Source organism: Kogia breviceps, chromosome 16, assembly GCF_026419965.1.
Source record: "Kogia breviceps isolate mKogBre1 chromosome 16, mKogBre1 haplotype 1, whole genome shotgun sequence".
In the NCBI taxonomy this organism is placed as follows: domain Eukaryota; kingdom Metazoa; phylum Chordata; class Mammalia; order Artiodactyla; family Physeteridae; genus Kogia; species Kogia breviceps.
Window position 1 is genome coordinate 78,539,803 of NC_081325.1, and position 24,506 is coordinate 78,564,308.

The window sequence follows — 24,506 nt, forward strand, 5'->3', positions numbered from 1 at the left end:
TAGTAGCCGCCCTTGGTGGCCCTCATGGCCACGTGGAGACGCTCCTGGTCCGCAGGCTGTGGGCGGGAGAGCCGCTGCTCTGCGGCGCTGCCGTGCTGGTTTTAGCCGCGGCAGGCGCTGAAGAGGGAAGCTGAAGTCAGCAGAAAGCCCCCGGTCTTATTTTGGGCGCGGCTTGGCCCCGCTCCCGAGCTGGGTGCGGAGCGCTCCTCCCAGGCCGAGTTTCACCCCCACCTTGCCTCGCCACAGCCAGAGTGACCCCGGGCGCCTGTGGGCTCCACGCTCCGCTGCCCCCGACCCTCGGTGGGGTGACGCTCCCCCAGCCTCTTGCTCTGGGTCTTGTTCTGGCCTCTGAGGGGCTGTTGCTGTGCGGGGGTCTGGATGGGGCGGGAGAGCTGATCGCTTCTCCCGGTTGCCTCGGTACTTCCTCCGAACAGCGCTTCGGGCTCAGTATCTGCTCCGACACTCACGACCGACAGGGTCCTGTGCAGACCCGTCCCGGGGCTGCCCGCTCCCCGCTCCCCACTTTGTCCTCCTGACAAAGCGACTCCCTCACCGCCCTGCCTCTCCTTCCCCGTCCCCACCAGGCACGCACTCTCTGCCTCACTGTTTGTCCGCAACAAATCAAAACACCTCAGGACGTTTCAAAAGAAGCGTATTCACGTTTCATCGTCAGCTTTCCTTTGTTTTTAAATCCTTAGAAACTCACAGAGGACTTTGATGTGCCACCACCAGTTAACAGCCAGCATGACCATTTCATTATTTTAAATTTTAAAATAAATTTGCGCATGATGTCACCTGACAGCCCAAATTAAAGATTAAATTGTAAAAGCCACTTGGGTCAGATGCACAAAGGACTTAACAACACATTTTTCTTGAATCAATAACTCAGTGAATTAGTCCTCAGCTGGTGGCCAAGAAGTTTCCAGTCAAGTGTGTTGCTGTTTTAAAAGGTGACACCGTTATAATAACAACATTTTCGAGTCCAATAATCTGCCCAGTTCTTTTGAGTTTATCTCTCAGTGGTTTGAACCACCGCTCAGGCACGTTGTGGTATGCGCGGGCGTCCGAGTCCGCCGCTTTGCCGTGATGGTCACGGGCATCCTCCTGGGGTCCAGGCCTTGCCGCACGCCACACCCTGGGGGGCCTCACCCAGAGCCAGGGTGGCTGCCCCTCATCCCTCCATACCCGCCCCTAGCGGCCCCCCCAACCCTGGAGCAGGGCTGCACTCAGTCCCTGCCTGGCCTCCCTTCCTGGGGGGGTACCCTCGTTCTCTGTTGGCACGCCATGGTCCCTCGAGGCCACGGCCAGCCCCATTCGCCTTTGTGTGGCCGGCACCCAGCCTGGGCCCGGGCGAGACAGGAGCGCTGTGAATATCTCTCCAGCTGATCAGCCACTCCTGGTCAGATAATAAGAGATTCTCCAAATGCAGTATTGTTTTCTAAGAAACAGAGACATTATTTTTAAAACCTGAGTAATCATCGAGATTGTCAGTGGCCCAGGGTAGACCCGTTGTAGGGTCAGGCTCTCCCGTGGCTGAGTATAAACATAGTTATACTCTTCACCCAGTTGTTTTTTTGTTTCGTTTTGTTTCGTTTTTGGCTGCGTGGGGTCTTCATTGCTGCTCACGGGCTTTCTCTAGTTGCGGCGAGCGGGGGCTGCTCTTCGTTGCGGTGCGGTGGCTTCTCATCGCGGTGGCTTCTCTTGTTGCGGAGCATGGGCTCTAGGCACGCGGGCTTCAGTAGTTGTGACGCACAGGCTCAGTAGTTGTGGCCCGCGGGCTTAGTTACTCCACAGTATACGGGATTTTCCTGGACCAGGGCTCGAACCCATGCCCCCTCAATTGGAAGGTGGATTCTTAACCACTGCACCACCAGGGAAGTCCCTTCATCCAGTTTATAACGAGATGAATTTCTGAAGAGAGCTGGCTCAACTTCAAAACTTTGTGAAAATCATAACTGAAAAGTTAGAGTTTTCATGTTTGCACTGATTCTTATACAATAAAAATATAAATTTTTCTCCTATAAGCCTTAGGGCTCCCCAGTACTGCCTTGGAACTGCTCAGAAGTTAGCACTTTTCAGCAGAATTGTCAAAAATTCTCTTTGAACTCCAATGGTTTTTGATACAAGAATTCACTGATCGTATTAATGCCCAAAGTTCTCTTTATATATTCAACACATTTATCCAGACCTTAACGTGTGCCTGGTATGGCAGGAGGTGCTGGGGACGGGGGAGCGTAGCGAGAAATGTGTAGACCAGTGGAGTGCAGATGGCTGACATTGTGACCAGACGCCGGACATACACACACGGGGCACCGGAGGCGGGGCAGGGAGGCCACAGGGGGTGGGGACACTGCGAGACCAGCCTTGCCACTCACGCTCCATGTGCCCCCCTGAGCTACGTGCGGGGTCCCGTCCACACCCTGGCTCTGGTGGGGACAGAGCCGGCGCCTTGTCCCCACGCAGGGGAGCAGCAGAGGGCAGAGCTGGCCCCCGATGCCATCCCCTGCTGTGGACCTGGACCGTCAGCCTCACTGGCCTTTGCTTTCATCCAGGGGAGCTTGGGGGAGAAGACCACCTGGCTTCAGCTGGGCCAGAGCCCTTGAGGAAGGGACATCTGTCGGCACCGGCCCACCCTGAGCGATTCCACCATGGCCCGGGGCCGCAGGCAGAGAGGCTACTGATCCAAACATGTTTGGCCGCCCGAGTGAGCCTGGACGCTTACATAATGCGCTGAAATTGGGGGCTATTTTAAGCTGCCATGTGTGCTGTCTCGTGAGCTGAGTTTTCTGTGCTTTGGGGTGTTCTTTTTCCTTTGTTTGGATGCCTCTGCCTCAGCTTGGAATAGAAAAATAGTCTTATCTTTGGACATTGAAGGGTCCAAAGTCCAGTGTCGCCAAAATCAGACTTGCTATGTCCCCATCAAGAGCAGAGCCCATGGCAGCTCACCGGGTGTCAGTTCGATGTGCATGTTTGCCTGTCACAGTTCACGGTCACAAGCCATGGATGAGACCCAAAGCTGAGAGTTCGAACATAGCTCTTTGTCCAACCGTTGGATCGAGGTTTGGACCATCCTCAGATGGTTGTATCTTTCATAAAATACCATGTATACTCTTCTGGGATTCCGTTTAAAATTGAACCCCCTTTTTCTAAACTACAGGAGTTTGTGGAGGAGTTGGGGGGCAGCTGGGGACATTGCAGCAGAGGGTGCTGATCTGTGTTTGGAGCCAGCCTGACTCAGCTGAGTCCGTACCCTAGAGCACACCTTGAAGGAAATCACAGTGAGAGCTGTTTCTAGTCTGCATGGGGCAGAGCTCCAGGTTTTGCATATAAAGCCTATGCCTTCTGTGTGCAGAAAAGGTACAAAATGAAGTATCTGAAGCACCAGGATTTTTAGGTCATCCAGTAAATATTCCAAATATAGCAAAATAGCATTGTCCTAAACAATGCTAGTGAATTCCTACTGTGCGCTAGTTACTAGAGGTCTAAGCGCCGCTTGGTGAGCACCTGGTGGAGGGAAGACGGGGGCAGAGCAAACTCCGGGAGGGCTTCCCGGCTGAGGTGGCCCTGCCGAGAGCTGGGAGGGGAAGGAGGCCTTGTCTGCGCCTCGGAACACAGACGGAAAGGCGGGGAGCCAGGGCATGGCTCCTTCCGAGGGCCTGGGGTGCAGGGGGTGGAACACAGGTCACTGAGGGGGTCGGGTCATAGCACCGCTCTGGCTGAAGATAACACAGAGACTGGCCCCTTGGGAGGCCAGCATTGACTCTTGAAGAGCTGCGGCTTCTATAATAAGTAGCTCAGCAGAGCTGCTCTGTGGAGGGGACAGGGCACCTCCAGCCCTGGGCTGTGCGTGGAGAGGCCTTGATGCAGCTTTCCTTAAACTCACCTGTGCTGCAGGTGGGGACTGGGCTTCAAAGGGCCGAGGCCGCCTACTGATGGGGTCGACGGCTGGGGGTCCAAGTCCAGGCCGGTGGGCAGTGCAGGTCCACACAGAATGTTTCAGGGGAGCACAGCTCCCCTGATGTGGGGAGTATTCGGTCTAATGATCGTCCTCCGACCAAAGAGGTGCCCTTCCTACCGAGTTCTTAAATGTCTTTTCCGTAACGGTGTTTATGACGGTCTCCACACCGTCCCCCCGGAGGTGGGGGATCTTAGACGGCCCCGTCCTCACTGCTCACACCCGACCTGCGTGGGAGCCACGCTGGGAGTGAGGGGAGCCTCTTCTCGCGTCAGCCGCTCCGATTCGGGCCCCAGGGTTTTCATCTGTTGGCACTGAGACACCAAGCTTCAAGTTGATATGCATCACACAGACTTGTGTTTTTTGACTGCTGTCAGACAAATGTTACTGGTCAGGCTTCGGCTGCTCTGTTTGAAATCAGATGTATAGTCAGGCTGGGTAAATGTGACTTTGAGCAAAACTTAAGAAAGTAACATGCACTTGGGGAGGGTTTTCAAGGCCCATTCCCTGAGGCACCGGGGTTCCACAGAGCTTCTACTGCGTTCCACTGCATTTAGCTGTTTTGTAAATGTAGGTGATGTCTTTGCATTGTATAAGGCTCTTAGAATATTAATTCAGAAACCAGCCTCTGTTTCTGTCTCCAGATTACATTTTAATGGTCCTCACACCATCTATCTGTTCCTCAACCAATGAAGGTCAGTCTCAGGAAAGAAACAGTATTACTTTCAGGTTACATAGAAACTATCATAATCACTTGATTACTGAGTAAGTTACAAAAAGATGTTATTTTCTAGTCTTCATCCCAAATCTTCCATATAGTTACTCTATTTTTATTTATTTATTTTTGGCTGCATTGGGTCTTCGTTGCCGCACGTGGGCTTTCTCTAGTTGCGGCAAGCGGGGGCTACTCTTCATTGTGGTGCGTGGACTTCTCATTCTGGTGGCTTCTCGTTGCAGAGCATGGGCTCTAGGCACGTGAGCTTCAGTATTTGCAGCACATGGGCTGAGTAGTTGCAGCGCGTGGGCTCTAGAGTGCAGACTCAGTAGCTGTGGCTCATGGGCCCAGCCGCTCCGCGGCATGTGAGATCTTCCCGGACCAGGGCTTGAACCCGTGTCCCCTGCTTCGGCAGGCAGATTCTTAACCACTGTGCCACCAGGGAAGTCCCATAGTTACTCTATTTTTTTTTGTTTTTGTTTTTGTTTTTTTGCGGTACGCGGGCCTCTCACTGCTGCGGCCTCTCCCGTTGTGGAGCACAGGCTCCGGACGCGCAGGCTCAGCGGCCACGGCTCACAGGCCCGGCCGCTCCGCGGCACGTGGGATCCTCCCGGACCGGGGCACGAACCCGCGTCCCCTGCATCAGCAGGCGGACTCTCAGCCACTGCGCCACCAGGGAAGCCCCATAGTTACTCTATTTTTAAAATAAAGGTTTTGTTTTGGAATTTCCCTGAGCTTTTCATACAGATGTTTGACTCCAAGGGGGAGAAAATTAATCTGCAGCTATAAATTATGATTTAACTTATAGTTGTGTGTGTTTCATTGAAGTGTTCCCACTGGGCCGGGGTCTCACAGTTACTCTCTTCAATATAAAGACTCAGTCATTTAGAGACACGGAGAGACTGAAGCAGAGGACAAGAAGGGGACAATCTTCTCCACGTTGACGGTCCCCCTCAGGGACGGTGAGCACGGCTGGTGCCCCTCCTCCCAGGATGGGGTGGGCAAGTCCCCCACCCTGGGTTTCCTGGCCACCTGCCCTGAGTGGGCATCAGTGACGGACAAGGGCTCGTGTTACCTTGTAAGCTCAGGCCACACCAGCTGTGAGGGGCGGATCAGGGCAATAAAACTGGGCCGAAGGCTGGAAAGCGTGCCTTGGTGTCACCTCCAGAAAGAGATGCTGAAGGCGGTTTTCCTGAAGTAGTGGAGGCCGGTCTCATGCCTGGTGGTGGGGTGTGCACGGCCCTCTTGCTGATGGGGACCCAGAGCCCCCCCGTCGGGCTGCCCACCTTCTCGTCTTTGTCCACAACACTCAGCGGGCAGCTGCTCGGGTGCTGGCACGGGGGACACGCAGTCCTGCCCTCCAGGGCTGTGATGGCGACACCTGGACACATTAGGGACTGTGGGGTGGGGGGGAGGGGCGGCAGGCGATGGAGGAGGGGTGCGGTGGGGGCAGGGGGGAGGGCGGCAGGCGATAGAGGGGCCCCAGCAGGTGTAGGGCAGGCGCGGCTAGGCTGGAGACAGGGTGCGGAGTCACAGTGGTGACCAGCGCTGTGTCCTGGTGTGCAGAGAGGCCGAGGAGTGCAAGAGAGGCCAGGAGGTGGGGTGGAGGTGCAGGAAAGCTCAGCTTCCAGGCGGCCGTGCGCTGGGGCAGAGCACACCTGAGAAGACGTCTGGGGGCCTGTGGTTGACTCGCGGGGTAAAGATCCAGTAGAGGGGATTGAGGTCGGGTTCCGTGAAGGGCCAGGACCCCACCGTGGCCTGGTGAGAGTGGCTGCAGATCAGGCAGGTGGCGGCCTGGGCAGGAGGGCAGCAGGGAGCAGATGTGCATCAACCACAGGAACGGGATGGCGTGATCCAGCCCCGAGATGTGAGTCGTGTTTGGAGACAGAGGACGATGGGGCAGGGCCCCTGGGCAGACACGGAGGCCGAACGCTCGCTGCTGGGATTCAGGGTGGCCGCCCAGACACGGTGGGAGGGCAGGCCCTGGGGCCGCGGGGCCATGGCCTCGCTGTGTCCGGTTCGGGGACGGGATAGCGGAATCCTCCGACGCGGGCCAGGCTCCCAGGGCCTCCCTGACCCACCAGCGTGCCAGGCAGGTGTCCAGGTGAGGAGGCTGGGGAGGGCGTGCGAACCCCGTCGGGCGGCCGCGGGGTCGGGGAGGCGCGCCACCGGCCACGGTCGGGACTCTGGGCTTGTTGGCGGTAAGGCGGGGGCTTCTCTGGATGTTCTGGATGGGGCTTTCGTGGTCAGCTGACATCTCAAGAGGGTCACAGCGCTTCTGTGGGGAACAGCTGGGCAGGATCAGGTCAGGGCCGCCGGCAGGAGGGACACTGTCTGCCCCGTCTGGCCGGGGAGCCCCGAGCCTGAGCGCCCAGTGCCAGCGGCCTCTCTCTCTCCTCCTTTTTCTCTCACTTGAGGAACCGGTTCTCAGACCGAGGCCACCGGATGTGGCACCAGGGCCCTGGGCGGACAATGCCACTGTCTCGGCTTCAGTCAGGAGCAGGGCTCTGGACGCTGCCCGGGCAGCAAGGAGCTCGGCCTCCAGGACCGTGGGGTGAGGAAGGCGCTTTGTTATCCCTGTTTGCAGACGGGGAGACCGAGGCACAGAGGTTAACTTGTCCAAGGTCAGGCACCTGGTATGCAGAGCTTACGTGAATGTGCAAATCTGCTCACATGACCGCATCTACGGGTGTGCGCCTGGGTGTAAGCTTATCTTTAACTCTGTTTTAGGTGATGTGTGTGTGTGTGTGTGTGTGTGTGTGTGGCTTTGTCTTTATTGCACAAGTGTCTTAGTTTCCTGGGGCCGTCATAACAGATACCATAGACCACAGAGGGGCTCAAATGACAGGAATCTCCTGTCCCCCGGTCTGCAGGCAGAAGTCTGAGATCACGGTGTCGGCAGGCTGGTCCCTCTGCGGCTGTGGAGGGGTGTCCCTCCGTGCTCCCCCAGCGTCTGGTGGCCTCTGGACACCCTCAGCCGTGGCAGCCCCTGTCTCTACATCCATCCTCACACAGCGTCCCCACGGGTCTCTATGTCCAAATGTCCCCTTTGTATTTATAAGGACACAGTCATGTCCGGTCATGGGCCTGCCCTGATGACCTCATCTTAACTCAGTCACCTCTGTGAAGACCCTAAAGACATTCTGAGCCACTGGGGACGTGGACTTCAAAATAAGAATCTGGGGGCACCAACTCAGCCTTAACAAAAGGTCAAAGCTCGTTTTTTTAGTTTATTTTTATTTTTTAATTTTTATTGAAATATAGTTCAGGAGCTTCCCTGGTGGCGCAGTGGTTGAGAGTCCGCCTGCCGATGCAGGGGACGCGGGTTCGTGTCCCGGTCCGGGAGGATCCCACGTGCCGCGGAGCGACTGGGCCCGTGAGCCGTGGCTGCTGAGCCTGCACGTCCGGAGCCTGTGCTCCGCAGCAGGAGAGGCCACAACAGTGAGAGGCCCGCATACCGCAAAAAAAAAAAAGAAAAAAAGAAAAAAAGAAAGAAATATAGTTCATTCACAATGTTGTGTTAGTTTCAAATGTACGGTAAAGTGATTCAATTATACATATACATAAATATATATCTTCTTTTATATTCTCTTCCATTATAGGTTATTACAAGCTCCCCAGAAGGTCAAAGCTTTTGACCTTGAAGTTTATAAGCTGCATAACACAGTTGTACCAAGCAGTGTGACTTTTCTCCTTTTCTGTAAGAAACGGTGACGCTCTAACAGTGCAGTGTCTGTAACCGTTTCCACTTTAGTCTGACGTTGGTGTGTTGGAAACACCCGCTCTGGTGGGCTGGTCCTCCCCATTGGGACCGAGGGCCGCTGCGGGGTGGAGGCCCGGCTTGCAGCCGTGCTGCCCACAGACAGAGCCATGGCTCTCTGTCCCCTGCAGGCGTCCTTCCCGGCAAACCTCCAGCTCGTCCTTGTCCTGCGCCCAACGGGATTTTTCCAAAGGACGCTCTCTGACCTCGCCTTCAGGTTTAACAGAGATGACTTTAAGATGAAGGTACCGGTAAGTGCCCACCTCCTGTGAGGAGCGGCCCAGCTCCACCTGGGCCAGGGAAGTGGGTGTGAGTGACCCCCAGCCGCAGAGGGATCCCGGTCTCACCTTCTCACTCCGGCTGGCACAGGGCAGCCCCTGGCATCTGCCATTTGTCCTTTAAAGGCAGAGGTTGCAGGGCTCCCTTAGAGGCTGTGCACCGAGGAAGCCTGCGTCCCCCCCAGGGAGGCTGGCCCACATTGAGCCAGGTACCCAGAGCAACGTTGGAAGGGGTTGCCCGGCAACGTGCCCGTTACCAAGAGGACAGAGCCCACCCCCAGCACCTTATGACCGCTCCAACAAGACCAGCCAGGTTTCTCTTGGGATCTGAGAATCCTGGTGTGGGTCACCGTCCCCGAGGTTGTCCCCTGCCCTCCATGCTCAGGACAGAGGGTGCTTTGCCGGCCTGGGCCAGGTGTGCAGGCCACACTTAGTGGCCCTAGACCTCGGGCTCCGGGGTTTGAGGGGAAGGGGGTGCACCCATTTTTGTAGCATCAAAAGCCTTGGTTTCTGGGCTTCCCTGGTGGCGCAGTGGTTGAGAGTCCGCCTGCCGATGCGGGGGACGCGGGTTCGTGCCCCGGTCCGGGAGGATCCCACGTGCCGCGGAGCGGCTGGGCCCGTGAGCCACGGCCGCTGAGCCTGCGCGTCCGGAGCCTGTGCTCCGCAACGGGAGAGGCCACAGCGGTGAGAGGCCCGCATACCGCAAAAAAAAAAAAAAAAGCCTTGGTTTCTGATGCTGGGGGCAGGGGTCTGTGCTCCCCGGGCCGCAGCCTGGCCTTCCCTCTGCAGAGCCATCTCCTGGGCACCAACGTCTCAGGGACCCTGTGAGGCGGTGACATTTGCCCATATTTGGTGAGTGACCCTTGCTAACAAGAGACCCTGGGTCAGAGGAAACAAGGCTGTGGTCCCACCCTAGGTGCGGTGGTTGCCCTGCACATGGTCCCGTGGGGCTGAGCCCGTGAGTTCTCAAAACACGGTTTCACAGAATTCATCGCCAGCCTCTCCTGTTCCCTGGCCCATTTTGGATCATTCTTTAGAATTAGAGAAGCATCATCTCCAGAAGGCTGTTGCTACATTGTGTCCACATCAGTGTTCTGGTGCCTGTGCTGACCTCGGTGCTAAGTAGAAAATGTTAAGAGAGGCGGTGTGTTCTCGCCTTTTCTGTCGTGATTCAGTAGACACGAAGCAGATGGAAATTACGGAGGAAGAGCGTTAGGTCCTTGGATAGTGGACCAACCCGTCCTGGTCCTGTTGGCATGAATCAGGCTGATCTGGGGGAACGGCCTTGCCGGATGGCAAAGAGAGACCAGATACCTCCGCTGAGAACTGACATCGTAGCCTGTTCTTAAGTGAAGGTTATGCCTCAGTCGGGGGGCCTCACATGGGCCCCCAACGGCAGGGCAGGTGGTCCTCCGGGTCTCAGTGGCACCCCAACCTCCCACGTCGGGACAGAGTTGACCCGGGACGTGTCAGATGTCCCCTCGGCCCCCAGCGAACTCGGAGTTTAATAAAACACGAGGTGGTGTCGAGTGGCACGTGGGCTGAGCCTCCCAGGACCTCGGCAGCAGCAACTGACAGCTTGCAAAGCAAAGGCTGTATTTTTATCCAAGCTCATGGATGGAATGACCTCAAAAGGACAAGAGCAAAGATAGGAAGTAAAACTCATCCGTGTGGAAGAGCCTCCGGGGCCACCTGTTCTCCCCAAAGGCAGCTGTGCCGTGCTGGGCACCTACCCCCGCCCCTGCGGAGCCTCCCGGGCCTCAGCAGGAATGCGGACAGACCCGCGGCTCTGGGGTCCGTGCGGCTCCGTTAGCACAAGGGCCCCCTCACCCATCAGATGCCCGGTGTCGGCAGCGTGCCCGGCCCCATCCGGGGCTTTGCTCGACCCCAGCGGCTGTTGTCTGGTGAGACTGGTCATCGTACACCCGTTTCACGGATGGGAGAGCCGAGGCCCAGGGGGCGTCGCACCCTGCCCTCCACGGAGGAGCCAAGAGATGCCTTCTGTCCACGCCAGCCTTGGCCCCTCGTCTGCGTCTGCGGGCCGGTCTGCTTACAGGCGGCTCTCATCCTCCCCAGGTCATAATGCTGAGCTCCGTCCCGGAATTGCACAGTTACATCGACAAGTCCCAGCTGACCGAGGACCTGGGCGGGACACTGCATTACTGCCACTCCAGGTGGCTCTGCCACCGCACCGTGAGTCCCCCGCGTCCTCCGTAACCATAGTCAATCCAGCAGAGCTGCTCTTGCCTTAAGGTGCTGCCTTTTCCAAGACCTCTTCCCGTTTACCCGGGTTTTCTCCCCAAGAACAAGCAGGTGGTCTCAGTGGACCTTAGTCATCAGAAGGAGTAACGTGAGTCATGAGTCGGGAGTGGCTTTCTTGGGCTCAGGACAGACAAGAAGGAGGAAAAGCAGGAGCTGGGTGCCCGGCGCTCACCCTCTGAGGAGCGTGCAGAGCCCGTGTCTGTGAAGGAGCCAAGGCGGAGACGCAGGGGGAGGACGAGGCGCCCGGCCGGTCCTCCTGAGACGGGCTGGGCTGCGGCCAAGCTTCCAGGCGCAGGAGGGCGCAGCGCGTGAGCGGCTTTGTGACGGTGTTTTCCTCCCCGCCAGGCGATAGAGAGCTTCGCCCTCCTGGTTAAGCAGACCGCTCAGATGCTGCAGGCCTTTGGGACTGAGCTTGCCGAGACGGAGCTGCCCAACGACGTACAGTCCACGAGCGCCGTGCTCCACGCCCACACGGAGAAGAAGGACAGGGCCAAGGTGCGTGCGCGGGCCGGATGGTGCGGGGAGGGCCGTCGGGTAAGTGGAGCCGCGGAGGCTCCCGAGGTACGTTCTGGGCTCCCGAGCTGGGTGCCCTGCAGGGAAGCTGAACCTCCCTTCCAAGCAGCGTCTCTGGTTGGGCCCTGCCGTCCTGCTGCCGGGCCCTGCTGATCAGGGCAACGAGACAGCATCCCCGGTGCCCCCGGGAGAGGGGGGCGGACCCGGACAGCTGAGCCCGACCAAGTGGTCACGGCACACAGCTGGCTTCCTGGTAAGCGCGATCAGGGCTGTGCCCCGGAGGTAGCTGCGTGAGTCAGGCTTTGAGTTGGTGGGGGCGTGACCCGTTGCTGGTGTTCGGGGGCTGCCCCCCACCCGGCCAAGGAGCCCTCACCCCATTTAGCCCCCGGCGGCGGGGCCGCGGGAGCAGACACGCGGGGGTCTTGTTTCCTGTTACCCTGTCCGGTCCCACTGCCTGGGGGGCCCGTAACCCTAGCCCTGCCCCGGTCGCGGTGCGAGCGCCTCCCCAGCGCTGCTGAGCGGTCAGCAGAGGGTCTGGGGGACAGGCATAGGCCACCGTGTGCCCACCTTATTGTCATCTCCTTCACACTTCCTTGCGGGGCCGGGCACCACGGAGCCCACCTCCCGGGGCCAAGTCCAGGGCCCGGCGCGGGGTGATGGGTGGCGCGCTCTTCCCACAGGAGGACATGAGGCTGGCGCTGGACGAGGGGCGGAGTGTCCTAGAGAGCATCCGGGAGCCACTGGCCCGGGGCCCGGAGCAGAGTCCGAACCAGGGCCAGCTGGACAGTCAGAGCACCGTGCAGAGGTGAGGCCAGGGCCGGCGGGGTCAGGGCGGCAGCGTGTGACCTGTAGGCGCAGAGGCAGCTCACCGCTTTCTCGTCCCCTGGGCTGAGGTTGTAAATGATAGGCCCAAACGGCCACGTCTCCACCTTTCAAAACAACACACTCGGCTCAACCACCGCCCCAAGTGGCTCCGAGAGACTCAGGGTGCCCCAGGGCGTCAAGGGCAAGGGCAGGGCCCTGGGGGGAAACAGACCCCGGCCCCCGAGCGCTCCGATGCGCCCATTCCCGTGTGGAGGGCAGGCCGAGCGCCCCACCCGCTTGGCGCTGCAGGGGCCCAGCACAGCTGCCGTCCCTTCTCGCAGGCTCCTGGCCCAGCTGAATGAAACCGAGGCCGCCTTTGATGAGTTTTGGGCAAAGCATCAGCAAAAACTGGAGCAGTGCCTGCAGCTCCGGCATTTCGAGCAGGACTTCCGAGAGGTGAGAGGCCGGGGCTCGGGGAGCGTGCAGGTGGGCGCCCGGCACCGCGGCTGCAGAAGGCCGCTGACAGTGCTCGGTGAGAACTGGCTCGTCAGCCACACAGAGCCGCGGGATTGGCTTGGACTGTGTGAGCAATGAGAAAACCATTGCAGACGAAGGTCGTAGAAACTCTGTCCCTCCCCCTTCATCCTTCTCCATCACAGTTGTTTTAGCTGTTCTGGTTCCTTTGCCTTTCCGTGTAACTTTAAAATAATCTTGTCTGTGCCTACGAGAAAATCCTGCTGGGGCTCTGTCAGGAATTGTGTTGAACCTGTACCTAAATTTGGGGAGAATCAGCACCTTTACTGTGCCAAGTCCTCCACTCAATGAACACATAGGTCAGTCCATTTATTTAGATTTTTCTTGGATTTCTTTCACCAGTGCTGTATGGTTTGCGCGAGTTCAGTACAAGTTTTGTTTTGTTTTGTTTTGTTTTGTTTTTTGCGGTATGCGGGCCTCTCACCACTGTGGCCTCTCCCGTTGCGGAGCACAGGCTCCGGACACGCAGGCTCAGTGGCCACGGCTCACGGGCCCAGCCGCTCCGCGGCACGTGGGATCTTCCCGGACCAGGGCACGAGCCCGTGTCCCCTGCATTGGCAGGCGGACTCGCAACCACTGCACCACCAGGGAAGCCCAAGTACATGTTTTGTTTGATTCACGTGTACACATTCTGTTTCTTAAGCAATTATAGATGGTGTTGTATTTTTAATTTCGGTGCCCATGTGCTCATTGCTATCTACAGAAGTACCGCTGGGTGTTTGTGTATTCATCTTGTCTCCTGAAACCTTGCTGAACTCAATCTGGGAGTCGTTTTGTAGAGTTTCAGGGTTTCTCCACATAGACGATCAGGTCATGTGCAAACAGAAATAGCTTGATTCCTTCTTTTTTGATCTGTATGTCTTTATTTGTTTATATTTTTAAATTGTCTGCCCTGTTGCCCCGGAGAGAGCTTCCACCACTCTGATGGTGGTGAGAGTGGGCGTCCCTGCCTTGCTTCCAGGCTCACGGGGAAGGTGTTTGTCTCCAACGTTACACCTGTGGCGTCAGCAGTAGGATCGCTTTTTCTCAAATCGAGGAAGTTTCCCTCTAGCCCTGCTTCTGAGAGGGGGTCCGGGCCCCCCTCCGCTCCCTGCACACCCCGTTCCTGCAGCATCCCCCCCCCCTTCTCAGCCGTGGCTCTTCTCACTGCTCTCCCCACCTGGTCTCTCACCCCCACTCCGTCGCAGGTCAAAGCCGCCTTGGACATGTTGGCCCAGAAGATCACGACCTTCACCGATGTGGGGAACAGCCTGGCGCACGTGGAGCACCTCCTGAAGGACCTGGCCAGCTTTGAGGAGAAGTCCAGTGTAAGAAGGGACGTGGGCGGCAGGGCCGGGCAGCCTGGGGATGCTGTGCTCAGTGTCACCGTCCCCGCAGAAGCCCCCCTCCCTTCCCTGAGCCCCATGGGCAGGGGGAGGGGCGGCTGCCTGGCCCACTCACCCCCCACTGACCCCCGTCAAACCCCCGCTGACCCCCGTCCCGCCCCCGCTGACCCCCATCCCACCCTGCTGACCCCCACGCCCACTCCTGCCGACCCCTGGCAGGAAATGGCACCCCTTTGCCCCAAGAACCAGGCTGAGCCGATCTCTGGCGGCTCCACAGGCCGTTGCGCAGCGGGCCCGCACCCTGGCCCTGGAGGGTGAGCGGCTCATTGAGCTGAAGCACTACGCCGTGGACTCCATCCGCCCCAAGTGCCACGAGCTCCGCCAGCTGTGTGACCAGTTTGCAGCTGACATCGGGCGGAGAAGAGGGCTGCTGGGCAAGGCGCTGGATCTGCATGGCCTCCTCGAGGCGGTAGGCCCCCCAGCCCGGCCCATGCACCCCGCGCCCTGCGGTCCCGCGGGGACGCTCCTGCCATGGGCCGGGCCCCAGGCACCGGTGAAAAATGGCCCTTTCCTGTGGCCCAGAAGGTCCTGTTCTGACACGGGGGACCGTTTACAGGACTCGCCTGCCACAACTGGCCGTTTCTTTAAGAAACCCAGAGGCTGACTGGCCAGCCAGTTCCCTGCACTTTGTCCTCAGTGTGGATGCGTCCCGTCCTGGGCGATGCACTTGGTTTCAGGCCTGCGTCCCCCAGGGGAGCCCTCTGGATGTAGGGGCAGGATAGAGACGCTACGTCCTGCAGGTGGTCCCAAAGCACAGCGGTCAGCGGGCCATGTGAGACGCCAGGACAGCTTCCAAGGTGCCTTCTCTCCCTCCAGTCCATGAAGTGGTGTGATGAGGGCATCTACCTGCTGGCCTCGCAACCAGTGGACAAGTGCCAGTCCCAGGACGGCGCCGAGGCGGCCCTCCAGGAAATCGAGAAGTTTTTGGAGACGGGCGCGGAAAATAAGATCCAGGAGCTCAGCAAAATCTACCAGGATTACGAGCCCATCCTCACCCGAGACCTGCTGGTGAGGAGACAGCTTGTCACCCGTCGGACGAGGAGTTACTCTAATGATTCCTAGAGACGCCAGGCGACCGGGAGGCGGGGAGCAGAGGGTGCCTTGCAGGCCGGACGTCACTCCCAGGCCCCCCACACCCCCACGGGGTCCCTGCCTGCGGGGAGGGCCCTCGCTCGGTGCCGTGGCCGAGCTCTCTGTTGACAGCGCGCTGAAACCGGACTCCTCCGGCCAGCTGTCCGCAGCGCCCCCGCCGGCCGCCCACTGGGCTCTAGGCCCGGGGCCCCTCCTCCCTTGGTGCCCGCCAAGTGGCAAGGGCAGAGCGGGGGCCACGTGTGTCCCGGCAGCTCTCGGGAGGTGTCCTGCTGATGAGCCCGTCGCCCCCTTCCCTGCAGGAGCACGTGCAGAAAGTCTTCCGGAAGCAGGAGAGCGCAGAGGGGATGTTTCACCGGAGGCGGGCGAGCCTCAAGAAGCTGGCCGCCAAGCAGACGCGGCCCGTGCAGCCAGTGGCCCCCCGGCCAGAGGCACCCACGAAGTCGCCCTGTGCCTCCCCGGGTATGAGTGGTCGCCCCCACCCTGGGGAAGGCCCCCCTCCAGCCAGCCCGTCGCACGGCACATAAAGTGCCATCGGCCCTCGGCTGGGTGGGGACCACCTGTCGGGGCCTTTCCTGGGCGCATCCCGCCTGTCTGTCCTTGGCACCGTAGCCGGGATGGTCTTCCCCTCGCACAGCTCGGCCCTCTGCCCCAAAGCCTCCCGGTTCCCCCAGTGCAGCACTTCTGGAAGGCACAGCTGGACCCGCGGCCTCTCCTACGGCCCCTCCTATCACCTCCTGTCCACAAACACACTGGCCCAGCTGCCAGCCCAGCTCCCGCGGCTTTCTACAGCTGTGGCTGCTGTCGGCCGTGGGTGCTGAAAGGCCCTGAGCCCAGTGCGCGGGGCCCATTCGGAGGCCTCCAGGCCCCAAGCCCCCCCCCGTCACCTGGGAGCCGGGCTGCACTGGGAGGTGGTGGACAGTGGACTGCCCGCGCGCCCAGAGCCCCGCTGCCTGGCGCTGTACCTCACTGCACTTTCCTCACCCTGCTCTGCACTGCTCGCTGCGTTTCCTCCAAGAGTTAAAAAAACTCACACAAAGACAGGCGGATGGTCTCCAGGCAGTAAGACGCCAGGTCCCACTCCTTCTCCACTTCTTTCCAAACCAGGCATCCGGAGAGGTTCCGAGAACCACAGTTCTGAGGGCAGCGTGCTCCGGAGGGGGCCCTATAGGAGGGCCAAGGTGAGTGCCCGTCCCTGCCACCTGGTCCCCACTGCCCCCGGCCCCCCGCCGGGCTCCCCCCGCTCCTGCTCACAGGCCAGTGCACCTGGGGGCGTCCTCTGCTCCCTGCCAGATCCCTCCCCCCGGGCCCCCCTCATCCCGCCTGCGGGGCCTCAGGCCCACCCCCGACCGACAGGAGCTTGGCTTCTGGACGCCGGGCACCAGGCTACACCTCCTCGTTGCCGAAAGCGCGACGTGGGCCTGCGCCTTTCTCCCCAGAGTGAAGTGAGCGAGGGCCGGCAGGGCCGCAGCCGCTCCACGGGGGACGAGGAGAGCCTGGCCATCCTGCGGAGGTGGGTGGCCTGCCTTTCCCCCAGCAGGTCTGAGGACAAGTGTGACCCACCAGATCTCAGCCCCTGGGAGGGTCTGTACGTAAAGGAGCCCCAGGAGGTGGGACCCACCAGCCTCACCCTGCAGCCACAGAGCAGGAGCAGAGCTGCCTCGTGGGTGCACGCGGCGCGTTCTCTTGTCCTCTACGTGTCCACACCTGAACCGAAACAGAGGTCTTCCTCCGAAAGGCCATGTTTGCTCCTGGCTCGCAGGCAGCACTTGGGTGACCCAGAACAGCCCGTGTTGTCCCTCCCTGAGCCCAGGGCACATGGCTAGTGGGATGCGGCCCCAGGCCACTCTCGCAGGGCTGGCCTCGGACCCACCCCCGCCGGCCCCATCTCCTCGGGACGGGCCCCTCCTGCCGCCCACGAGCCTTTCCGACCCTCCACTCCGCGCGCTGGTGCTGGGCGTCACTTCTCTTTCTTGGTCTCTCCCCACCACAACCCTGCGGAGGCTCTGCTCGCCCCCCACCCGCCCTGGGCACCCCGCACGTCCAGCCCCACCCAGATGCCGGGAGAGTGTCTGTCCCTGCACGGACGCACTGCTGGGCTCCGAACTCTGGACTGGGCGGGAAGGCACTGCCCATGTGCTTCCCAGGCTGGCGGTCGCTCTCCCACGGGGCCCCCGCCGGCCAGCCGAGCTGGATCGTCCGTAGCTGCACGAAGGCAGCCTGCACTCGGCACCCTCCCGCGCCCACTCTGAAACCAGCCTCCCACGGGACGTCCTCCCCGCCGAGCTCACACTGCCGTCCCGCCTGCGCTGGAGAGGGAACCCGAGTCTTCCTCTCCCGCGGCCCGTACCGCCCTGCGTGGAGCACACAGGCACTTGGAGCTGCGCTGGAGCCAGCTGATGTGCTGGCTGCTGTTTGCTCCACCATCCCAACCCTTGGCTCCGTTTTCTGTGTATGAAAACAGGAAGCTTGGTCATAGGCAGTTAGAAGGTGATCCTGGTCCGTAAGGCGAGGTCTGACTGGCCGGTTTGCAAGCCAGGCCCTCCCGGGAGCCCCTGATGGCACATAGACATTGCCCAGAGGGTCGCCGCAGAAGCGCTGCATGCGGGCGGTTGGCGGGGCCTCGGGGAGGGGAGGGGCAGGGCAGCTGCGGAGCACTTGGAGCCCAGGGCGGCTCCTCGGGAGACGGTCGGGAAGCTGCTCCTGCGTGAAAGCCGGCACCCATCCACAGGCACGTGATGAACGAGCTTCTGGACACAGAGCGGGTCTACGTGGAGGAGCTGCTGTGCATTCTGGAGGTGAGGGCGCCGCGACGCCGTGTGGTCTCGTGGCCACGGCACAGCTCTGCCGAGACGGCCCAGGGCTGGAGACCACTCACCTTTCTGTCCACGGGACAGGGGCGCTGGCTGCAGGTGCGCTTGCACCGGCCCGAGAGGGCGGCCGCGCCTGACCCTCCCTGGGTGGGGGGCTGTTGCCTGGGGGTGCAGAAGGGCTTCCGGGTGCGGGACTCTTCTATCGTGGGGCACAGGCAGTGGTCACGGGTGCGGCACAGAGATAACCCAGCAAGACGCACACACGGGATTTGTCCTCTTCGTGGAAGGTGTACCTGAATTTAAAAGGGTTAAAAGGGAGTAGGATGGAACCACCCCCGCAAAACAAATAATTGGTGCTGCTTCTAATTCCCTCGTATTTCTGGTGCTGGTCCGGAGAATCACCTTAGATGGTCAGTGAATGAATTTGAGGTGGATTCGATTTCCAAAGCCTGAGACAGTGTCACTTCCCCACTGGCGGCCACGTGGAGACCAGGCTTATGCGGGGCTCATGGGCCCGGGCTCCCCCGCTGACCACTCCCCCCTCCTCAGGGCTATGCTGCTGAGATGGACAACCCTTTAATGACACATCTCATCTCGACGGGGCTTCAAAACAAGAAGGATGTTCTGTTTGGAAACATGGAAGAAATTTACCATTTTCATAACAGGTCAGGCCCTCCCTCGGGTCGCCCACGGGCCTCAGCTTATGCTTTGCTGGGGGAGAAGATGCCTCCCTTCCTCTCAAGAGGGATAAGCGGGCGGGCAGCGGGTTCAGTAGGGTGTGCCCAGGGTAGCTGCCTGGGCGGCGGTGAGTTCCAAGGGGCCCCACGGAGGGAGGAAGCAGGAGCTGGCCCCCCAGGTGTGCGCACTCGGCCCGTTTGGATGGCACCGAAGCCACAGCCCTGGGCGAGGCCCTTGCCCAGCCCGTCTCGAAAGGACGGCAGCACCGCAGTTTCCTTCGTGCCCGTCCTCCCCTCGTGGGGCCACCCGTGGCCTCTGTGGCTGTGGGGAAAGTGTGCATGGCCCTTCTGGGCCCGCTCACCCTCAGCGATCTCGGGGGCTCTCGGGAAAGATCAGCGGCGGGCACACATGGGGCGGAGGGCAGCAGCTGGGCAGCGGGGCCTGCGGTCCTGAGGAAGGGCCGCTGTGCGCGACCCCTCCAGTGCTGCCGGCTCTCCCCCACCCTGGACTCCAGGAGACGCTGGGGCGTCTGTCTGGCCACTCGCTTTTGCCCTCTGTCCTCAGCCACCGTCCCCGCTGCTTATAAAGGAGGCGGCAGGTGTCACCTGAGCCGCAGCCGGAGCCTTCCCTTGGGGATGGCAGTGGGCAGGTGGCCTGGTCCCCCTGGTCCCTCAGCATCCTCGGCGCCAGCCTAGGGTCTCGGCCCGTCCTCGGTGCGGGGGCCCTGGAGGGATTTACCCAGTGGACAGATGCGAGTCAGAAACCGAGAGGAAAACTCAGCCCACAGGCTCAGGGGCAGCGCTTCGTGGAGGAGGGTCCCAGGGGCAGAGCCAAGGTCCCTTACGTCTGCAGCAAACCCACGGAGCACATGGGCTGTGAGGGCCTTGAGATGCTCCCGTCTGCCGCTCTGGACTCTTCATCCATGTTTGTGCTGATGGAGCATCTCCCAACTTCTTTGTGAACGCAACACCAGAAACAAAGCATCCCCACGGGGCCACGGCTGCATGAACCTGAGAGTCTGGTGCCGTCGGGACCCCAGGAGGGACAGCTGTGGGCTTCAGGTCCCGAAATCGGGTGGCGCGTCCCTGCTCCCGGTCTCCGGGACTGTCCAGGGTCAGGATGAGTGCTGTCCAGAACATAACGTCTGATGGTTTGTAACAGGTGCCGTCTTACGCTGGTGGTGGTTCGTGTGACCTATTGCAAACTTTCTTTGTCTAGAATATTCCTGAGGGAGCTGGAGAACTACATTGACTGCCCAGAGCTGGTTGGAAGGTGCTTTCTAGAAAGGGTATGTGTTTCTCAGATGTGCCCTTCGCCGCGCCTTAATTCTTACCGTTACTCCTTGCGGCCACGATGGCTTTAAATTCTGTCACAGTCCCCGTCTAACCAACCGAAATCACAAGTACAAATGTTTCCGGTTTGGCTGAGATGCTTTTTGGTAGGGCCAGAAGAATACAGTTTTGTCTAAAGCCAAATACTAGTCCAAAAAGAAGAGAGACTATAAAACATCAGCTTTAAGAGATGCCAAAATTATACAGCGTCTAAGTTTTGATCTCAAGTGTAGGGGTAGCTGGCGCTCCTTCTTGCTGGGGTTAGTTTCGTGCTGGTCTTGCCGATCAGGACTCCCTCACTCCCCAGCTGACCCTGGACGGTCACTCGTGCTCTGAAGTTGTAGACGCGCTCTCCTTCCGGCGGGACGCTCGCTAGCGTGGGGGCTTGTGGCGAGGCTCTGGGAGCGGGAGGGGATGCGGGATGCTGTCTCCCCCGACCCTGCTGTATGGATCCCAGTGAACTGCTGACTCCGCAGCAGGGGACGCACTTCCTTCCTCCCAGTAGTGAAAAGGTCGCCTACACTACGTAAGCCAGAGGCCGAGGCTCCTTGTCAGGAATTGGCATCAAGGGACAGCAGGGGCATTGTCTGTGCTCCACTCGGCCTGGCCCTGGGGAGCGCCTCCCTGTGCTCTCGTGAGAAGCGGAGGGGGGGGGAGCATCGCGCAGTGCCTCGGGGGTTGTCGGCAGCGTCAGCCACTCCTGGGGACCCGTGAGCGGTGCAGGCTCTCAGGCCGCCCCTGACCTGCAGAACCCGGAACTCGGGTGGAGGTGGCAGTCACTGTTTTATCCAGCCCGCTGGCCGTTCTGACGTACACGCAAGTGTGAGTACCCCTGTGTAGCTGAGCCCTGGCCAGCCTTTCTTTACAGTCTGTGCTGCTCCTGCGTTTCTTTTCAGTCTGTTATCTCTGAGGCCAAAGCCAGCCGTATGGACCTAATCTTTTATAAAAGGAGTACCAGGACTAGGGCAGCCCTGAGAACTGAACTTCGGAGGGGCTGTTACCTGGCTGCCCGCCAGTGACAGCCGTGGCGTCTGAGATGGAGGCGTGACCCGGATTCGGGGAGAGGTCGTGCTGGTCCCGGAGGTGCCGTGCGTCCTCGTGCAGAGGGGTGTGACTCAGCGGTGCGGTCAGCCCCCCTCGGGGCGCTGAGATCCCCATGAGCGCAGAGGCGCCCTGTGACTCGGCCCCTGTCCCGGTGCAGATGGAGGAGTTCCAGATCTACGAGAAGTACTGCCAGAACAAGCCGCGCTCCGAGAGCCTGTGGAGACAGTGCTCTGACTGCCCCTTTTTCCAGGTGTGTCTCCTGGCTCTCTTGAGCGGGGACGGCCCTTTACTGGTTGCCTCTCAGACAAGGGAGAGCAGCAGCCGTCTAAAGCGGAGGTTCTGCGGTTGCAGGAGTGCCAGAAGAAGTTGGACCACAAGCTGGGCCTCGACTCCTACCTGCTGAAGCCGGTCCAGAGGATCACCAAGTACCAGCTGCTGCTCAAGGTGAGAAGCTGGGCGGCCACACCTGGCCGGGTGTCCCCCGGAGCCCCCTCCCCGCCTGCCCCCCCCAGCCGCACACCATTCAGTGGCGGCTGCCCCGTCCCGTCCCTGAACCCCGTGGTCTCTGGGCACCTTCTTCCCGTCTCTGCGAGGCCCTGGCTCTTCGCACGCCTTTGTGGAGGGCCTGCTGTGCGCCGCCCATTGTCGGGGGTCAGGGACACAGAGGGCAACAGGTGGGCAGAGCCTGCCCCACAGGGGACACGCGAGGCTGCCCGTGTCCTGCTGTCTTGGGGGCCCAGCAGAGCAGATCGCCGAGGCCCGAGAATGGGTGTGAAGAGCTGGAACAGATGTTCGTTCGGGGTCAGATCTGGACGGAAGGGGTGACGGCTTAGAGGCGGGGAGACGGGAGCTGCGACAGGGGTGGGGCCGGGTGCTCTCCCAGGCCAGGCGCTGCGAGGGGTCTGCCCTTGCCCAGCTCAGGGACAAGCCCGATCTGCAGCTGCGAGGGCTGGGGTGTGGCCCGCAGTGGCCGGGAAGGTGGCTTCCTGAGGCACTCCGGGGCCAGGGCTCAGGCAGGCCCCCCGACGGGGGGAGGGCGTGAGTGTCTGAGTGCATGTGGGGTGTTGTCCCCGCCGGTAACGACTGCACGGGAGCCACACACGTGTCCTGAAGGTCGGTGCCCGGGCTGCCCAGGGCCTTCACCTGGGGGGCAGGGCACGGGCACCCAGGCACTCTCAGTGGGGCGGTGGGGCTCAGGGTCCAGATGTGCATGGAACCTCCCCTAGGAGATGCTGAAATACAGCAAGAGCTGCGAGGGGGCCGAGGACCTGCAGGAGGCCCTGAGCTCCATCCTGGGCATCCTCAAGGCGGTGAACGACTCCATGCACCTGATCGCCATCACGGGCTATGAGGTGAGGCCCCCGACCCTGTCCTGCAGGAGGAGCCCACGAGCCGGGGGCGGGGCGTTGGGCCGTCCCATTGCCAGTGTGGACCCTGCACGCGCACCACCCAGAACGCCGCCGTCAAACCTGGCTCTGGCTGGGCCGCGGGCGCGCTGCACGCGGCTCTCCAGCCTGTGCGGAAGCCAGGGCGCTTCACCCCGTGGCTGCACCTCAGCACAGAGGCGGCTCCGAAAACACTTCAGTCCCGGTCTTTCCCTGAACCCGTTTTGTTCTCGGTGACACGGCGTGTGGGCGTGACCATGAGGACCCGGCCTCCTGCTCCTCTGTACCCGCGTCAGGCCGCGCACGGCTCCTGTCCTCTCTGTAAATCCACTCAGCACTCGCCTCTGTTTTTTCATTAATAGACTTTCTTTGTGGAGCAGTAGTGGGTTCACAGCAAAACTGAGGGGAACGCACAGGGGTTTCCCACCCAGCCACCCCCGTCCAGCCCGCCTCATGGAGTCAGGCGTTTGTCACAGCCGACGGCCTCCACTGGCGTGTCACCCAGAGTCCACGGCCCACGGCAGGGTCACTCGGGGGGTTTGGACAAACCGATGACCCGTGTCTCCCATGGTAGCGTCACACAGAGCAGCCCACTGCCCTAGACACCCCTGGGCTCCCCCATTCATCCCCGCAGACCCCCTGTGACCCCCGACCTTTCCAGCATGCAGCAGACTTGCCTCTCCCGGGTGTTGGGCCGTTGGACCCCGCGGGGTGCAGCCTGGCCTCCCAGATGGGCTCCTCGGCCACACCCGCTCTGGGCGCTAACTGCACCCCACGCCACCACCTTCAGGGGAACCTGAGCGACTTGGGGAAGCTGCTGATGCAGGGCTCCTTCAGCGTCTGGACGGACCACAAGAAGGGCCACACCAAGGTGAAGGACCTGGCCAGGTTCAAGCCCATGCAGCGCCACCTGTTCCTGCACGAGAAGGCCGTGCTCTTCTGTAAGAAGCGGGAGGAGAACGGCGAGGGCTACGAGAAGGCACCCTCCTACAGCTTCAAGCAGTCCCTGAACGTGAGTGATGCTGCCCCGAGGAGCCCCCGGGGCCCCCGCTGGGCTGCGCCGCCGCCTTCTGGAGCGGGGGTGCCCTCGCCCTGATGCCCACCGCCCGCCCCGCCCTCACAGATGGCGGCCGTCGGCATAACAGAGACCGTGAAAGGGGACGCGAAGAAGTTCGAGATCTGGTACAACGCCAGAGAGGAGGTGTACATTGTACAGGTAGGCCCTCGCTCTCGGGCCAGGCTTCGCGGTCTGCCCAGCCCCCCAAGGACTGCCAGCGAGCGTCTTCTGCTGAGAGCCGCCGTCTAGAATCTCCGGGAAGCTCTATTCCCCAGAGGCCAGGGCCCCGCCATTCGTGTGGGGCTGCCCTGGGCCATCAGTAACTAAGCCAAGCCCAGGACGAGGTACAGGGACACTGCGGGGCAGGGCGGCTCCACGTGCCTGCCAGGAAATGGGCTCCTGGTCCCGGGATGGCGCGGGGGCCCGGCCCGCCTGGGCCAGGCGTCCACACTGCCGCGCACGACCGGGCTCCTGCGGGGAGCGTGTCCTCCTCGCTCGCCGGTGATGGCGGGAGGTGGTGGAGTGTAAGTTCGCCCGTGAGCGACCCCAGCCCGAGAGGGCGATCCGGTGCTGGGAGGTGCCTCGCCGGCTGCCCCTGTCGGTTCTGACGCCCTTGGTGGTCTGGGCCTGGGGACCCTGGGGGGATGCCACACCACCTCAGCGTGGAGGCCCCGGTGACCTGCACTCTTCACAGCTCACAACACCCAGGCCGGCGCGGCCAGCCGAGGGCCCCACGGAGCTACAGCGGGAGCGGCCAGGGGCTCGGTCAGCGCCCCGGCTTTGCACAAGCCCAGAGTCCTTAGGGCCCAGCCGCCCACCTGCACTGCCCTCGGGCCCCGGGCAGAGTGGAGGTGGGGCAGCAGCCTGGCCACGCCAGTCCAGCTCCTGGTCCACTTGCGGGAT

At 61.0% G+C, this 24,506-nt stretch overlaps 1 protein-coding gene across 10 annotated transcripts in view; it reads left to right on the top strand.

Annotated features, from left to right (window-relative positions):
- The window catches only part of MCF2L (MCF.2 cell line derived transforming sequence like), a 123,095-nt gene that overhangs the window by 89,584 nt on the left and 9,005 nt on the right, over positions 1-24,506 (top strand). For all 10 annotated transcript variants that reach the window (XM_067016852.1, XM_067016855.1, XM_067016857.1 and 7 more), the window contains 19 exons: positions 8,562-8,681; positions 10,785-10,901; positions 11,316-11,465; positions 12,164-12,288; positions 12,629-12,743; positions 14,009-14,128; positions 14,424-14,615; positions 15,023-15,214; positions 15,598-15,757; positions 16,403-16,476; positions 16,735-16,808; positions 18,027-18,093; positions 18,658-18,773; positions 20,005-20,074; positions 21,319-21,411; positions 21,513-21,605; positions 22,388-22,513; positions 23,337-23,558; positions 23,670-23,762. In XM_067016852.1, coding sequence (XP_066872953.1) covers positions 8,562-8,681; positions 10,785-10,901; positions 11,316-11,465; positions 12,164-12,288; positions 12,629-12,743; positions 14,009-14,128; positions 14,424-14,615; positions 15,023-15,214; positions 15,598-15,757; positions 16,403-16,476; positions 16,735-16,808; positions 18,027-18,093; positions 18,658-18,773; positions 20,005-20,074; positions 21,319-21,411; positions 21,513-21,605; positions 22,388-22,513; positions 23,337-23,558; positions 23,670-23,762 — 2,319 coding nt within the window. The remainder of the gene's footprint in view (positions 1-8,561; positions 8,682-10,784; positions 10,902-11,315; positions 11,466-12,163; positions 12,289-12,628; positions 12,744-14,008; positions 14,129-14,423; positions 14,616-15,022; positions 15,215-15,597; positions 15,758-16,402; positions 16,477-16,734; positions 16,809-18,026; positions 18,094-18,657; positions 18,774-20,004; positions 20,075-21,318; positions 21,412-21,512; positions 21,606-22,387; positions 22,514-23,336; positions 23,559-23,669; positions 23,763-24,506) is intronic.